Raw genomic sequence first — 16,696 nt, 5'->3', positions numbered from 1 at the left:
GAGGCAGCATATGGAGACAGATTAGTATGAGTGCTTGGGTTTGTGCCAGACACAAAGTAGAGACAAATGGAGGGAGACTGCAAGGATATCTGAGTCCCACAAACTCTCTCACACACACACGCACACAAAGATCCAAACTGTAGACTCGCAGCTGGCCTTTATTCCCTCAGTTTCATCCTATTTCATCTTTACACAGCTATTGCCAAAATACTTAGTTACACTCACGTCCTGGAGAGTGTTTTGAGTTTCTTTTTTTAGATACATTTTCTTTCTTTCTTTAGAAATCAACTTCAGATCAAAATGTTTGTTTCTATCACAGCTTTGTGATGTCCAGAGACACTTCTTACTGTCCCAGCTGTGGTGACGAGCCTCTAGAACTAATATCCAACATTAAATGCACAAATCTTGTGTCTCTTGTGTCTCTGAAAATCCAGTATGTTTTCAAACACACAAGTGTAAATAAAGGCTTAAACTGGTGGTTAAACTGTCCAACTTAATTGGATGTAACTATACAACATATCTGTAAGGCCTGCAGGATTGTAAGTGTCTTGTACTTTGACGTTATACCCACGCACAACACCCCATGTTCTCCTCCTCCGCAGCTACACCTGGAGGAGCACGGAGTGGAGCGACTGCCGGGTCGACTCGTTGCTCGGCCAACAAGACCGCCGGCGTGGTAACCTGACTGGGCTCTGTGGAGGAGGTCTGCAGATCAGGGAGGTGTACTGCGTCCAGGCCAACGCTGAGCTTCTGAAATACCTCAATGACCTCAGAGAAAAGGACAAAGGTAAGAAAGAGGGTGGTTCCATTCTCCACGTCTGATCTTATTGTTTTCTCTCCTGTGGTCATGACGTGAGAGCAGATGATGCATGTGTTCATGTCCCGCTACTGAATCCTGGGCTTTGGGTCGATACCGAGTACCGATCCGATACCAGTGTTTGATTAATACACTGTGTGCCTCACTGTGTGGAGGAGACTGGGATCATTCTTTGAGGTGTAAGGCAACAACGTTTCCTAACTTTGTCAAGCAAAATGTTATAAATAAACCTTTTTTAGTGCAGCAACAAATTGGGCAACAGTTGAGCAGGAATTCAACTCGACTTAATACGCAGTCGCACATCTGGAAAGTGTGCTGTAAGTTGAGTTCAGTCCAAACAGACAATTAGAATCAGCGTTAGTGTGCATTAGAGCACAGTTTTAAAGCCTCTGAAAACTTTAGATCTCGAGTGTTTTTCCATATCGCTCGTGGTAAGGAGCAATACGTTTTAAGGATCAACAGATTATAACAACGATATATATTTTTCATGAATTCTTTCACTGAATATATTTGAAGATATCTGCATTATTTATGTTTAAGGAGGAATCAGCATGCAGTAGTTTTCTTCAGCCAGCTGCTTGTTGCTGCAGGGTTCATAGTTGATTACTTTTGCACAAGGTATTGAATGGGAGCAACACAAACTGATAACTGTAAAGTGACAGCTTCAGATTCCTAAACCAATTAAAGGATGAATAAAGCGTTCTCTCTCCCTCTCTTCAAAATGCTGCTGTTGACTTTGGGATAACCAATGGCATCGTCTAATCCACCACTGCTGTCTGCCAGTTCTTCCAGGTGTTTTTTATTTCTGTCACTTGTTTTTTGTCCACTGCCTCCCCCCTCCTACATCTCCACTGTCCTCTGGGATGTTTCCATCATTAGTTTGTTGTGGAAGTCCCTTTTTGTCACTGGCACATTTTAGTTGAATTGATCTCAGGAGGCTGTCGACCGTCTTCCTTCAGTACTGGAACCAAAGTCAACACCACGTCAAGTCTTTCAGCACCGCACAGCAATGCCTGAAACAAATCAGTCCAACTCTCAAGTGTGACTCAAATAAATTTGATCAAGCGGTGTTACATGACAACTTACATCCTCCAACCCTTCACACAGTGTATATTATAAGAGCTGCAGTCCCTTAGTGGATTTTGAAGCAGATAATTGCGTGTCAAATACTTGCAACAGATGTAAGCCTACATGTTGACTCATGTCCAAATATAAAATGAGATACGACATTTCATTTGCATTAATAGTCACTGTAGCGTGTTCTTTTTCTTCAAATGTCCCACTGCGGCTACATTGTCAGCTTCAAGTTCTCTCTTTGAACATTGAAACAGCCTTCTACCCGCTTACATTCTCTGCTTCTACCCAAAGCGTGAATCTTTAAGAACAAGGATTTGTCTGCTCATGTGACTTCTTGTCACTGGTCACAAGTGCAGAGGCCTCCATTTCTGACATTTCTCAAGCCAGCTTAAAATCAAAGCTGCACTCTTAAAGCGGGCGTTAAATACATTAGTTGAGGCTGGGCTTATGTGAGAGGTGAGATGTCCGGTCGCCTCTGGCTCCAAACATAAAGAGATGCTCCTCTCACGCAAACTAAGTCCAATCAATCCATTCTGGTGGCGTTAAGTGTAATTTGTGGATGTATGGAGATATCAGCCAATCAGACTGAGAAGGGCATTGTTGTTTTCACTTCATTATTCAGTCCGGCAATATGTTCATGTTTGACAACCGCTCTAGATAACTAGGAGGGCACTTGGAGAGCTCAGACCTCCACCAGGGTCGTTCCCATGAGTTGAAAGTAACACGAGGATCCCCACTGAGATTCAGATCGGCTCCAAAGGTGCACTGGGTTCTTCCTTGGCCCAATGCGACACCTTTCCACCAAGGTTCATGACAATCGGGTCGGTAGTTATTCAGTCCTGCTGAGAAACAGACAGACAAACCAAACACATAACACTGTGGACAGAGATAGTAATATTAATAACTTCAATTTTATGGAAGTTTTCAAAAACAATGTTCCTAAGTTCCTTTCGGGGAAAAAGTAATAAAAAAAGTAACGAGTAAGATATAAATCGTAAAATATTTAAAATAATAACATATAATGTCAATTGATCATCCGAGCAATTACGTTCAGGTGACTGAACCTGTCCTGTTGATGCGGCAGCTCTTGCTCGGTGCAATTTAACAATTACGGTGTTGAGTGGAAGAAATATAAAGATTCAAGAGTCATTTCTGTCTGTCGACTTATAATTCCAGTTGTATTGATCTCAGGCGGCTGTCGACTGTCTCCTATCACTACTGGAACCAGAGTCAATACCACCGCTGCATACATCCAATCTTACAGCACCGCACAGCAAAGATTGAAACAAATCATCCCAACTCTCAGGTGTAATTAAAGTAAATGTGATCAAGCGTTGTTACATGGCAGCTTGCATCCTCCAGCCTCTCACACGCTGTGTATTATCAGAGCTGCAGTCCCTGAGTGGATTTGTAGCAGATAATTGCGTATCAAATACTTGTGTTGCTGCGTCGGTCTAATCCACATTTTGACATTATTTCCTGTATTTTTTTCTGGCTCCAGCACAGGAAGGTGAACATCATCGCTCGTATTCCTACTGCCAAAGCTCTCATTGGCTCAGTTGTTGTTTTTACAACAAGGGAAATAGCCGTCAATGAGCACAACACCAGCAACATTTGAATTGCTGATGAATTCAGCTGGCTGGAAAACGACTACACGGCTAGTGCAGTGGAGCACTGTGGCATTATATGTGAAGATAAAGATCTAAATATCTGGAAAAAGACATTTCATTAAATAATGTCTTGTTTCCAGATACTTTAACCTGCTGGTTACTCTTGCAAAACACATTCATACTTACATAACTTACATGCAATGTGTTGTTGCTAACACTCGGTGATTGTCAGGTCTGGCTGTTGTGTAGCTAACTGAGCTTAACGGTAGCTTGCTAATATATGATCCGTTTAGACTGAAGAGTATCAAAGGCCATATATTTAATATGTTTAATAACAATGTAAACTGGGAAAATGTAAATGACATATCAGAAAAATAACACAATGCTGATATCATTCAACTATAAATGTCCAGACATTGTTGGCTCGGTTAGCATAATTTGATTCACTCTAAAACTGAATGAATACTACGAACACATTTTCCAGAGTATTACCTCGATTTACAAAGTATATTGAGATATGTTCAATAAATGGTATTCCTCCCTGAAACCGTCTGATTAGACGTCTTCACTAAGAGTGAAGCGCAACCAATTCAGTAAAAAACTAGTCAGCAGTTACTAAGAACTCAGGAAGGATCATACACAAAGACTTGGGAATTTATTAATTTGATAGCTGATGCAACTCAATCCAGGTGTTTAGACCTGCATCTGGAAGGCTTTAATGAATGAAATCACTGCTGTGTTACATCAGCCCCAAAAAACCTTCTCACTCCCAACTCGTCAAACACCGACGCTTTGCTCAAACTATGATGCTCTGGCTTCAGTTTTGGATGAGACGGGGACATCATGTCAGTTTAGTCAGTCTCCTCTCGGTGCATGCACAGTGTCTTTTCAAAATAAACGTCCATGTTTACAGTAAACATACAGTATCTTTTTTAAATTAACTTCTGACATAGGTTTACCGGTACTTAGTTTTAAGGCAACAAAACTACTCGATACAATTTAGGAAAAGATTGTGGTTTGGGTTGAAATAAGTATTTTTGATATTTAAAACAACTAAAGCAACTAAAGGCTGTCGTTATTCTCTATGAATGACTTGAAAAGCTGCATTTTTGTTGTACTAAAACATTTGAATTGATTTGCAGTCCTTTGAGTCTCTGTGTATCAGCACAAATCAAAGAAGTCTGGTACGTAGCCAAGAAATAATCCATCGACAGACACCGTTCACACAAAACATATCGAATAATACAAGAAATAATGTTTTGTGTCTTTAACAGATGTCCTTCCTAAGTTCTGTCTGGTCTATAGAACCAGTGAGATGTACCTGTAATGAAACCGGGGAGATTATACATGTTTGGACCTTTTTGTAAAACTCTAAGATGCAGTTAAAGATTCATATACACAAGCACGTTGAAAGCGGTGTTGTCAGGGCCGGCTGTGCAGAAATGTGCGTGACTTGTGTGTGTTAGTGTCTGCACACAACACGTGTTGTACACTTACATCCAGCAAGTTCTTATCTTCTTGGCACAGGATTTCTTTCCCCTCTGTAGGGGGGGTTAATCTCCCAGCATACCACTGAGACAGAGAGGCAGACAGTGGCTCAGTGAAGTCTAATGCAGCCGGCGCTCTCGTTCTCCCCTCTGTCATCACTAAATATCACCATGCGAAAGGGGTATGAAGATACCCTCAGGCCAAGATCTGGAATCGGCTTTCCACCTCCTAAACCTTAACCTTAATCTTTACAGGGGAGTAACTCCCATCTGACCCCAGATCAGTATCTCAGCCTGAGCATCATACGGCTCTTCCTCTGCTAAGGCTGTGTGAGTTTGGGTTTTCCGCTCAGCTGCTGCAGCATATGGATCCCTAAAGCACTTCTCCCAACCCTGCGGGAGTTGACATTTTGGTTTCCCTTTGCCAGCATTTGACAAGAAGATTGATTTAAAAGCCCTTTAAAGGTGCATTAACACCGAGTGTATCAGGAGGGGTTTAATTAAAATGTTCAAGTCCATACTGTCGTTACTGGTTAGAACAATGTCTTTTGAACTTAAATCACAGTGCGGGGGCAGAGAAGTGACAGAAGATATGAAAGGTTATGAAAGTTTCTTTTTTTAGAATGCATGTTCTTTCTGAGAGTTAGACGAGACAAAGATCAATATCATGTCTGTACAGAGCTGAAATCAGGATGTGGTTAACCTAGCTTAGCATTAAAGCTTCCATAAAATCAAAATAGAGCTTCATGTATGCATTGCATTGGTCGTCACCCCAACAATGGACAACAAATGGTATTAGAAAGTTTCTTAGTGGTGATTTTAGAGTTTGTCTCGTTGAGCTAGTAGCTACTGTCCGTCAGAAACTATTGGCTACTGTAAACGCCAATCAATATCCGCGACAAGTCTCTCCCTCACCCCCTGTTTGTACAGGAGACACGTACATATGCTGAATGAAATAGCAATCTGCTAACCGCTTCGTGGGATCTGAAAGAGCTAGCTCCGTCACAAGTTGAGTCAAAGTTACACAATGTGTGTTGTTTGTTTAATCGGTACATGAACAGAAGTGTAAAAACAAAGATTTTTAAGGTTTTTTTTTTTTAGTTTGGTTTGTTTGTGCACCTTGAGCTTCTATGTAGAGTCTCCAGCTGCAGCGTGGGTTGCCAGGTTTGTGAATTTGGGATGCTGCACAGAGTCACTACTGTTGTTGCTGAGGCATTCCAGCCCATAACTCTGCCTAAAACCACACACTGATGTTTTACCATTTGTTTGTTTTTTTGTACAGGTTAGTAATCAAACATTTGAATCAGTCAACTGTAGAGCTGTTTGGTGGAACACAGCAAGGCTAGAGGTCTACCCTGCATCTTGTTTATTTTTATCCTTTTTAAAAACTGTTCCTTTGAATGCCTGGAACGACCTCACTTAAATCTGTCACATTGATTAAAGTGACTGTAACCAGATTTCCTTTGATCCCTCAACACCAACATCTCCAACCTGAAGAGATGTTATGCTCTCCAAACATCCATGTGGAATAAGATCTTTAACCACAAGTCTGATTTTAAACATGTCAAAATAAACAAACCACAGATCTTATTTCCAGCCCAAAGATAATAAATAAAAGACGTGTCCTTAAAGCTAAGTGTGGTATACGAGGCCCAGCTCTGCTGCGTTAGTCTCTGCCGGTCTCCTGTCACTGTGTCTGTGTTTGTTTGGTAGTGCCTCCGTCTCCCCCGGTGTGTGCCTAGCTAATAGCGCTATCTCCCCCCTGTAATTGCAGCGGGTCAGACCCAAAGACAGCAGAAGCCTAGCGTCCCCCCTCTCCTCTCCATCACCTTCCAGATTACAGGTAGGTGTTTTCAGTCACGCTGATAACGAAGCTCTATCCGCTCCATTTGCTTTATGCCTCCTGGCTCTTCCACCCCCCCCCCCCTTTTCCCTTTCCCCGTTGTCATTGTCAGTCTCCTCACCTCTATCCTCGTTTCCTCTCCTCTATCCGTCCTTCTTCTCTCCTCCTCTTCTTCCTTTGTCATTGTTCCTTTCTTTCCGTCTCCTCTTCCGGTGTTGCCTCTCCTCTAATTTCTCCTCTCCTATCCTCTCTCCTAGTTTCTTCTCCTTAACTATCCTGTATTCTTGTCTCCTCTCCTCTCCTTGTCTCTTCTCCTCTCACCTCCTCCTCCTTGTTTCTTGTCCTATGCTAACCTCTTTACTTGTCTCCTCTCCTCTCCGCTACTCATGTATCTTCTCCTTTCCTCTTTCTGTCCCTCTGTTCACTCCCTATTTTTCCAGTCCTCCCCTATCCATTCTTTCCTCCATCCTTCCTTTTTGCACTCCCTCCTTGTATCTTCTTTTCTGTCCTTTCCCCATTACTAATTTCTCTTCTCCTATCTCCTTGTTGCGGCCCCTCTTCTCTCTTCTCTTCACCTATCCTCTATTCTTGTTTCCTCTCCTCCCTCTCCTTCCTTTCTTCCATCTCCCCTCCTTACCTGTCTTCTTTCCTCTCCTTTTCCTTCCTCTGTCCTGTTCTTCCAACTATTCTGATGCTTTGGACTTCTGATGACATTAACTGTGCACAACATTACACCACACTTGAACAAAGCAATGAGCCCACTCTGCTCTTCTTTATCCAGACTGCTCAGTATTGTTGCCAAATCCAACAAAGGGACAAGTAGCATTACAACAAAATTCTGTGTTCTCACATAAAACTCTGGGCAGAAGAGTTGAAGCTTTGTTCCTCCACAAACAGAATATGGATGGTGAGACCCTGCAGACAGTAAGCCACACTAGCAAGAGAGATTTCTTCCACCGCTGTCAGTTCAGCACAATAGAAAAGATGAATTCGCTGGAGAGCACGCTGTACAATAGTCTAACAGAGAAGCAGGATATACAGGGCTTTTTATTCTCTCTCTACTCTGTTGGTCCTCAATTTTGTATTCCCAAATGGATTGATGTTAAGAGATTGAAGTCAGTGTAGTTCACCAATAAGATGTGGATTAACGGTGGCTCAGCAAACTCACTATTTGACTTTCAGTGTATTTGTAGGAGGAATTAGCCTTTTTTGCATTTCAAAAGCCCCACTTGCCTTCTTCCCCTGCACAGTTCTGAGGGAATTATGATTCAGCTCTCCTGACTGTGTGAGACGTTAAGCTCTCAGACGTCTCGCAGGAAGAGTCGGAAAACTGAAACCTCGTTGAACATGTGAAGAGCTTCTTTTTTTTTTTTTTGTGAATCATTAAAAATCCTCCATAAAAAACTGGTGAAATGCATGACTCAATACTATACTTAATACGGAACACAGATGCAGAAGGCCTGAGAGGCAAGTGAGAAACAAATAGAATCTGGTCATCCATCTGATCTAAATACTTTTCTCTCTCGTGTTTATGATTTAAGAACTGGTGAAACAAGGATCACTTTTCTCAGTTACTTGACAGAATAGGTGAAAAAAAAACAGTCGGGATCATTTATTATTTATATCTTTTATAAGTGTTACTCATTCGGCCCCACGAGGCTGACGCGCACCACTTCCCCGTGTTCTAAAAAGGACTAAAAGCAATCGTGTTTTCCTCCAGATGAGTTAGAATTCAAACCAGCAAGTCATGTTTTTGACATGATCTGCTGCTAGGGACATTATTTGGAACATGGGGTAGTGGTGCACTTCATTCTCTGGCTGAAATGAGAAATGCTTTTTTTTTTTTTCACCGGTTTCCACGATGAAAAAATGAAATAACTTGTTCACCCGTTCTTAAACCATAAACATAAAAGAGAAAACTGTTCAGATCAAAATGGACAGCTGAAGGTTTTTCTCACTTGCCTCTCAGGGCTTCCGTAGCTGCAGAGCTGACTACAGAATATGAAACCAACACGACACACACTTTAGAGTATTGATATTATATAATCTATTACTATAAACATAACTCCTGTATTTTTGATCATTTCCTTCCACTATTTTTTCAGTGTAGGAGTTAAATTATGAATTATTCTGTGATATCTCCTTTTGAAATGCAACTCTTGAAATGAAAAAATAAATCCATAGACTGTAAACTGAAGTTTTAGTTTTAGCTTTTATGCATCAGCTGCCTTTAAGTTTGTCTCAGTCAGTTTTATACCAGTCATCCATAAGTAGTTAATGTGCGTATTAGAATGTAATCTGATTCACGTGCACGGCTGCACACGTACGTGTGTGTGTGTGTGTGTGTGTGTGTGTGTGTGTGTGTGTGTGTGTGGATGGATGGATAAAGGTTTAGAGGTGTCAGACAGAGTGTGGAGCTTTAGTTGGGGATTGAACCTGTCTGCTGAGTGAGCAGGACTCACTCTTATCACCAAGGACGACCCGGAAACACCGAGGTGGTGTCTTGTTGGATTAAAGCATTTATAGGTCGACATACACTTATTCGCTTTCTTGACGAGAGTTCGATGGTACATTTTCATATCTCACTGCTAAGTATGAAACAGCAGCTCGTTAGTTACTTTTATTTACCCCCTAGCTTCTATTATTTAAAACGTTTTTGAACAAATCAAACAAACGGCAGATAACGTGATAGTTGGTGAGCTGCAAAGGTGCAGGTCGCCAATTTTAACTTTCGGACAGAGCCAGGCTAGGTGTTCCCATCTGTTTCCAGTCTTTATGCTAAGCTAAGCGGCTATTTAACGTGCAGACATGAGAGTGGTTTATATCTTCTCATCCAACTCCCTTCAAGAAAAGGTATTAAGAGTTATTTCTGCAAAAAAACCACCAGACTTATTGCTTAAAACCACCAGACAAACGGGACGTCAACTCCCTGCTTCCAGGTATGCTTGGTGATAAGAGTCAAAAAAGCACAATTTCCCCAAATGTTGAATTATTCCCAGAAGGCTACAGTTTGGTATTTGATCGGAGCAAGAGCTCCAGCCAAAACCTCCCTTCACTCTCTCTGTCCTGATATTCCCCGTCAATCTCCACCTTCTAGTATCGAATAAGGACTCAAAGAGAAACATAGATGCACAGCTCCGGAAGATACAGTAGCACTACTTTGAGATGACACTGACACCAACATACATATTTTATGTGCATGCATAAATGCATAAACTCTGCATCTTCAGGAACTCCACACATCGCATTTATTTATCGTGGCGCGGCTCGGCAGAAATGCATTCTGCACAGTTGTCACAGAGCTGCGCCGATAGCATCTCTTCCATTTTATTTGGACAAAGTTCCTCGGTGGGAGCTCAGCCAGGCGTGCATTCACCGGTTGCATCATGGAAAGGGCTTTTTTTTTTCAAATCGTAGCACGACTCGGGAAAGAAGGTGCCAAATTACACCTCTTGAACCTTTTGTGTTGCTGCATCCTCTCTCCCGTCTCCGGTGGGCAAGGCTCCACAACTTTATATGTCGCTCGCAAGGCGCTGCCTGAGATAATCTTTGCTAATTTATCACTCTGACACGCCAACAGGGTGGCGATAAACCAAAGGGAGAATGTCTACTTCACGGGCACCTTTTTCTTTTTTCTTTTCCCCCACTTTGGTTCTCATCTGCTCTCTGTAGGGACTCTCATGCCGGGAATAAAAGTAAATAAGCATGTTTGTGTCCCTTTAGATCGTAATGCTGGTAAGACTTCCTCAGATAAAGACGACCCAGAATAGGATCAAAGTGAAGCAGGTTCGTTTCATCCGCTGCTTATTCCGTTTTCCTTTTTGATCGTATGTGCAGCCTCCCGCCCAGTGGAAAACAAGCTGTGCGAGGGTCCGATCCCCAACAGGTCCCAGCTGTGCCAAATCCCCTGTCCCATCGACTGTGAGGTGTCGCCCTGGGGGGCCTGGGGGCCGTGCACCTTTGAGAACTGTGATGACCAGGCTGGAAAGAAAGGTAGGAAGACACTGTCCCAATAGATGGTTATCATGATTCATCGTTAACTATCTCAGGCTATTTAAAATGTTTGATGTGTTTCCTGATAAACTCACACCCACTCACCCTTTCCCTCCATTCATCTCTTTTTTCAGCCCTAAAGTAAAGATAATAAACTTGTTATAAATGAAGTGCATTATCTGTCATTCCCTCCTCCGTCTGACGTTGAGATAAACACCTTTAATTACTCCGTGATAAACAACAATGACCTTTTCTTTTCATTGCTTTGTGCTTGTTTCCAGTCACTATACCAATGTAGTATAATTAATGTGGAAATAGTATATTTTAAAGCATAAGCACTTCCATTAACTTTATTTAGACACTCTCTGCTGCGGTAACTATGGTTGTAAAGTATTCGCTGCCTTGTTTTTTTACAGTGTAGTAAACGCTCCATTGAACACTTTATATTTGCTAGAGAACTGTATAAACATTATTCAGCCATGAACCTGCACTCTTCATTATATTTTTACTAACTCATATTATCCTTTTTATCAATAGTTAATGATTGAATGTCTCTAGTAGCAGCAGGACATCTTGTTAAAAATGCATAGGAAACATCCTATTACCGTCGGTGGCACTGCAGCAACATTATAATTAATTTTTTTGTATAAAATGTACCTTTTTTTATATCTGTGTGTAAAATATGACCGCAAACTAACACATAAATCTGATGCGATATAAGTGAAAGAGCAATTGAGTGATTGATGTTGTGTACGCTGTGACTTCTGCCTGACTTCATTGGTCACATGTGCGTGATGCGTTATGACACTTGAGATGGGCGGGGTAAGATTCGCGGCCGCCTCCAGCTCGGTCCGTGTGGGGAAGTCATGAAGGTTTTCCTCATTAGTGTTAATGAGCCGTCTCAACGAGGCAGCCGTCGGACTACGCCAAGCTAATCATCAACATCCATCATCGGTGGTGTAAGAAGTACTCTGTTCCTTTAATTAAGTAAAAGTACCAATGCCACAGGTTCAATTCACTCCATTACAAGTACGACTCCTGGATTCAATATCATCTACAGAAAGTGTCAGCAAAATATACTTAAAAGTGCTCCTACTGCAGATGTTAGATTGTTGATGCTGATGCATGAATGTGTGAGCAGCATGTTGCTGTTGTAGTTGCTCTTGGGACCTTTGCTGCAGGTCACACCCCCATATATCTCCCCTATTCCAGCCAAAACAGCTGGAAACCACCGGTTTCATCTGTAACCACGAATAATGTGTTAATGTAAAAACGATGACCGTCTTTATGCTCTCTGCAGGTTTCAAACTGAGAAAACGTCGGATCACCAACAAGCCGACGGGGGGGCCCGGGAACTGCCCTCACCTGGTGGAGGCGGTGCCGTGTGACGAGCCCAGTTGTTACGACTGGCGGCTGGTCGGCCTGGATCAGTGCGACCCCGACGACGAGAAGCCGTGCGGCCCCGGTGCTCAGCTCGCTCGGGTCCAGTGTGTCAACAGCAACGGTGAGACGGGGGGATCGGGGGGGGAGAATTCAGTCTCATTGTCCACTAAGTCCACAGTATCGAGCAAAGTCCTACGTGCCGCTTGCTCGTCCTTAAGAGTGCGTTGTGCTTTTAGACCCAACCTCCGTTTGCAATAAGAAGTGCAGGTCTGACCTTGTGTGTGAAATCCTATCATTTTCAAGATCACCCCTCCACTGAGCCTCCAGCTCTCGCTGTACGTGAGGAGATTTCCATGGCTGGACTCCATTCAATTCTCTCCAGACTCCTCTCGCTTCCTTCCTTTCTCTCTCTCTCTCTCTCTCTCCCCCCCCCCCCATGCCTGTTAAACCGCTCCCACTTTAACGCTCGCTTGATTCAGCGTTGCCACCTCTCTCACGCTGTCTCTCTCATTACAGCCTTCCTCTCGGCACGCACAATTAAACCTTACTCTCTCTAAATCAAATCAATCCTCCGTGGCCATGGGTCTTGGAGTGTTTTGTGCCCTTTGCTGCTCCTGATTTTTACTGCTCCTCTTTAGGACTGTACATCTTTAATCTAAGAGTGCAGAGATGCTTTTCAGACTCCTCATTGCCTTTTTGTGTTGTGATTACAAATATTAGACAAAATAAGGAACACATTATTGATTTTCATTTTCCCAGCGAGGTGTGGATCAAATAGCATTTTCATTTATTCAGCATGTGAAGTTGGAACGTGCTGCAGCTCTAGGATTCACATGCGGTCCCACACGTGCTCGGTTAATCTTCATTTTACGATCGTGCTCGGTGACTTTTTTCACGTTCTCCCCTCTAGAGTAGCGGATTCGTCCTTCTAACGTCTCCCACGAATCACAGCTCACGCGTCGACTGCAGGTATTCGGTGAAGTTGCACTGCAGGACTAACAGAGACTCTGCACTCTTTCTTTCTGCTCCCCTGACTTCGGTTGATTGGTCCCCCCCCCCCACACACACACCTCCACATTCACTCCCTCATCTGATGAAAATTGATTTGTTTTGTTTGGATTTTTTTCACTCCACTTTTCGCCTCAGAGAGTTTTCACTGCAGTGTCAGCTGTGTATTTTCTCCAACTGTGTCCCGCTCCCAGTCATAAAAGAAAAGGCCACACAGCAGCCGGGGCCCCAGACAACAGGCGAAGGTCGATACAAATCTTATTGAAACTGGCTATTGATATTCCCCCCGCTGACCGCCTGCTCACTTAAGCAGGGAGCTGTTTCTTCTCTGCACACGACGCACGGAGGTCTTCCTCTGGTATTGGCTGCTCTGCTCATTCATGTTTTCCCCTGTGTGAGCCTGAGAACTGCTTGGGTCCCTTGTCACTTCTTATTGTCATGCCCTCTCCGTTCAGTCGTGATTGGTTCACTGCGTATCTGTCAAATTGACATCTTATTGCAGAGCTGAGGCCCCGGTTGGACTTCTGAAGCTTGAGCGATTTCTCCCCCGCTGGAAATTTCAATCCAGCCACTGAAAGGTTTACATTCTCCTGCATGCGTCACTTAGAGGAGGAAATATTTACTGCTTAGCAACATAGAGCCAGATGTGGGTTAATACAACCCACTTATGGCTGAAGCTCATCAATGAAACATCGACCACGGTGTAAAAATGTTGGAATCCCATGAGAGTTTGCTCCTCCCATGTTCAACGGCACTTTAATATGGGGATTGGCCCGAGTCAAGAGTGCCATCAATATCAATACATAATACATAACATAAAAAGGCTCAAGATCAACTGTCATGTCAATATGGAAGAAATAAGTGAGATGTTTTGAATTATTTCACGTAGATCGAGGAATATCGGACGTGTGGTTTAAATGCTGTTGGCTATTTGTGCTGCTTGGATTTCAAGGCTTTGCGGGTTAATTGATGCGGTCGGTGATTAAACATTATTTGCAAATAAGGTTTTAACAAACTAAGTTTAGATTTAAAGCTGCACAAGGCAACGTAACAGCCCGGAGATTAGAATAGACGGCAAGAAATAACTGTCTGACATAATTACCTGCTTTAAAATCTTTGAATGAATCCTCACTCTCACAAATCTGACCTGTTTTAAGATTGTTTCATATCAAACAGTATCACATGAAAAGAACATTGGATCACTTGTTTCAGGTCAGAGTAGTCTTTGTCGTTGCTTTTACTGGATGTTTCAGATCTACACTTCTTTAAGGCAGATTTGTTGCTTCTTGAACCAGTTTGGTGAATATCCTTCCTCAGTTGTCTCGGGAAGAACAGCCGTCTTAAGAAAACGAGCACGTCTCTAAATATCAAAACGGGCCGCGTGCTTGACATCACGCCATCAATTAAGACACGCAGCTGTTCGTTTCCTCAGCTCTCTGTACTGACGTGTAGTTCGACGGTGATAATCTAATTCCTGCGATGAAGTTTTGAGCCCTCGGGCTTATTCGCATTGCCAAAGTTACCGCCCAGTGTTTCATCAACTGACGAGTAAAATCAACATGTTTTCACTCGGCGCTTCATCGGGTTAATTTGCTCCCTTTAGAAGCTTTGCATGTTCTCCTTCTGAAGAGTTTTAGGTTGTGGATTCATTCTTTAATTCTTTGCATGGAGGAGTAATACAATGTGCTAATATCAGGGCAGTACTATCACAAGAGGATGCCCTGGTATCATCAGTAATGGCCTGAGAGAAAAGGTCCTCATTTGCTAAATATCATGAAAATAAAGAAAAGTCTTGTGAACATACTGTGACATAATACCTGGAAACACAGATGGTATCGCCTGAGTTACAACACTCACCCATAAACACATATGGAATTGATATGGACGTAATAACCATTAATGAAATGCACGAACCAAACCACCTGTCTCGGCTTTCAATATAAAACTTTTACATTTCCGGCCAGAGTCGTTACCTGGAAACACAGATGGTAGTTTCTCAGTAACAAAGTTTACCCGGAAACGCATCTGGAATTTTAAAATTAATCACCAATAAACCAAGTTTGAAATGGCGAAACCATCTGTTTCGACTTCCAACAGAAGACTTTAGGCCCAAAGAAAAGCCAAAACAAAGGAGGCATTAGCTGGAAACACAGGTGGACGTTTATGTGTAATAAATGTGACTCGTGGCTTTCTCCTTCATTCTATGCCTCAGCTTCAGCAACATTTTATGCTAATTACTGAGGTTGGTTTCCCGAAACCCCATCAGTATTAAACATGACGAAAACTCAATATCATTAGCAAAGTATGCTAGTCACTTTATTAAATAATTTAATGTCTTATATTAATAGTATTACCCCATTATTATTCAGAGAATATTACTCTGACTCTAGTTTGTCTCTTCACTAAAAAGATCTTAATCTCAATGAGACTCAATGAGACGAAATAAAGAAATGATAATAGGTTCATAAATATATCTGAATTATCGGAGCAGATTAAATTAAACGGCGTACAAGAACCATTGTAGGGAAAAAGAACTCAATAAAATAAAAGAAGGGGGGGTTAATTATCACAGAAAAACCTCAGACTTTCAAAAATTTACAAGAAAAAAAATTTAGTAATCGCTGAGAGTATAAAGTCAAACATTTATGGAAAGGCAAATATTACCCCCCCCCCCCTCCTCCAGCTCCAAAATAATAATGTTTTAACCTACAATGTCTCTAATATGCCGAAGTACTATTCTAACTCTGCTGTTGACAATATATTACCTCATTGTTGCCTTGATATTAGCAGTTTACAGTGTAAACTGACAACATGGATGTATTTTTACTTTAAAATGCACCTTCGGTCCATCCATCTTTCTTTCCTCCCAAATTTGACCGCGTTATCTTCTGTCACCGTTTTCCTCAGGCGAGGAGGTGGACAGGAATCTCTGCACGTCTTCCCCGGCCCCGGAGCCCGTGCCCTGTGAGGTGCCTTGCTCAAGGGACTGTGTGCTCAGTGATTGGACACCCTGGTCTACTTGCTCCCAGACCTGCTCCAGCAAGACCATCGAGGGGAAGCAGATGAGGACGCGCTCGATCCTGGCCTACAACGCCGGGGAAGGTGAGTCTCACCTGCAGACAGTCTTCTGCACTACCGTGCATGGAAATGTATGCAGATGAGGCTCGGATATTGGCTTAGTCATGGCCTTTCAAGTCGTCCTTCGCTGTCACTCACTGAATGTCTGGATTTCACACTTGTCTGTGTGTGCATTTGTCCTTATCTCAAACAGTCTGCTTATCACTCCTGGTGATTATTTCTGTTGGTCCGTCTCCTTTTTCTTTATCTGTCTCTAAGATCATTTCTCTGCAATATGCTCTGCTTTAAACCTCCGTGTGCGTCCGCTTGTCTTTCTTTTTGTCAGGTCTCCAAACATTTTCCTGCGTCTTATCTGTGTGTGTGTGTGTGTGTGTGTGTGTGTGTGTGTGTGTGTGTGTGT

General features: G+C 42.6%; 1 protein-coding gene across 1 annotated transcript in view; it reads left to right on the top strand.

Moving 5' to 3' along the window:
* The window catches only part of thsd7ab (thrombospondin, type I, domain containing 7Ab), a gene marked incomplete at its 5' end in the record, with an annotated part of 77,208 nt that overhangs the window by 711 nt on the left and 59,801 nt on the right, over positions 1–16,696 (top strand). Inside the window, 5 exons of the mRNA XM_031867352.1 lie at positions 603–787; positions 6,766–6,834; positions 10,672–10,827; positions 12,128–12,331; positions 16,126–16,320. Coding sequence (XP_031723212.1) covers positions 603–787; positions 6,766–6,834; positions 10,672–10,827; positions 12,128–12,331; positions 16,126–16,320 — 809 coding nt within the window. The remainder of the gene's footprint in view (positions 1–602; positions 788–6,765; positions 6,835–10,671; positions 10,828–12,127; positions 12,332–16,125; positions 16,321–16,696) is intronic.

This window comes from Anarrhichthys ocellatus, unplaced genomic scaffold (genome assembly GCF_004355925.1).
Source record: "Anarrhichthys ocellatus isolate YVR2014 unplaced genomic scaffold, GSC_Weel_1.0 scaffold39, whole genome shotgun sequence".
NCBI classification, from domain to species: domain Eukaryota; kingdom Metazoa; phylum Chordata; class Actinopteri; order Perciformes; family Anarhichadidae; genus Anarrhichthys; species Anarrhichthys ocellatus.
The sequence above is the reverse complement of the archived record's forward strand: the minus strand, read 5'-3'. Positions and strand labels throughout refer to the sequence as shown.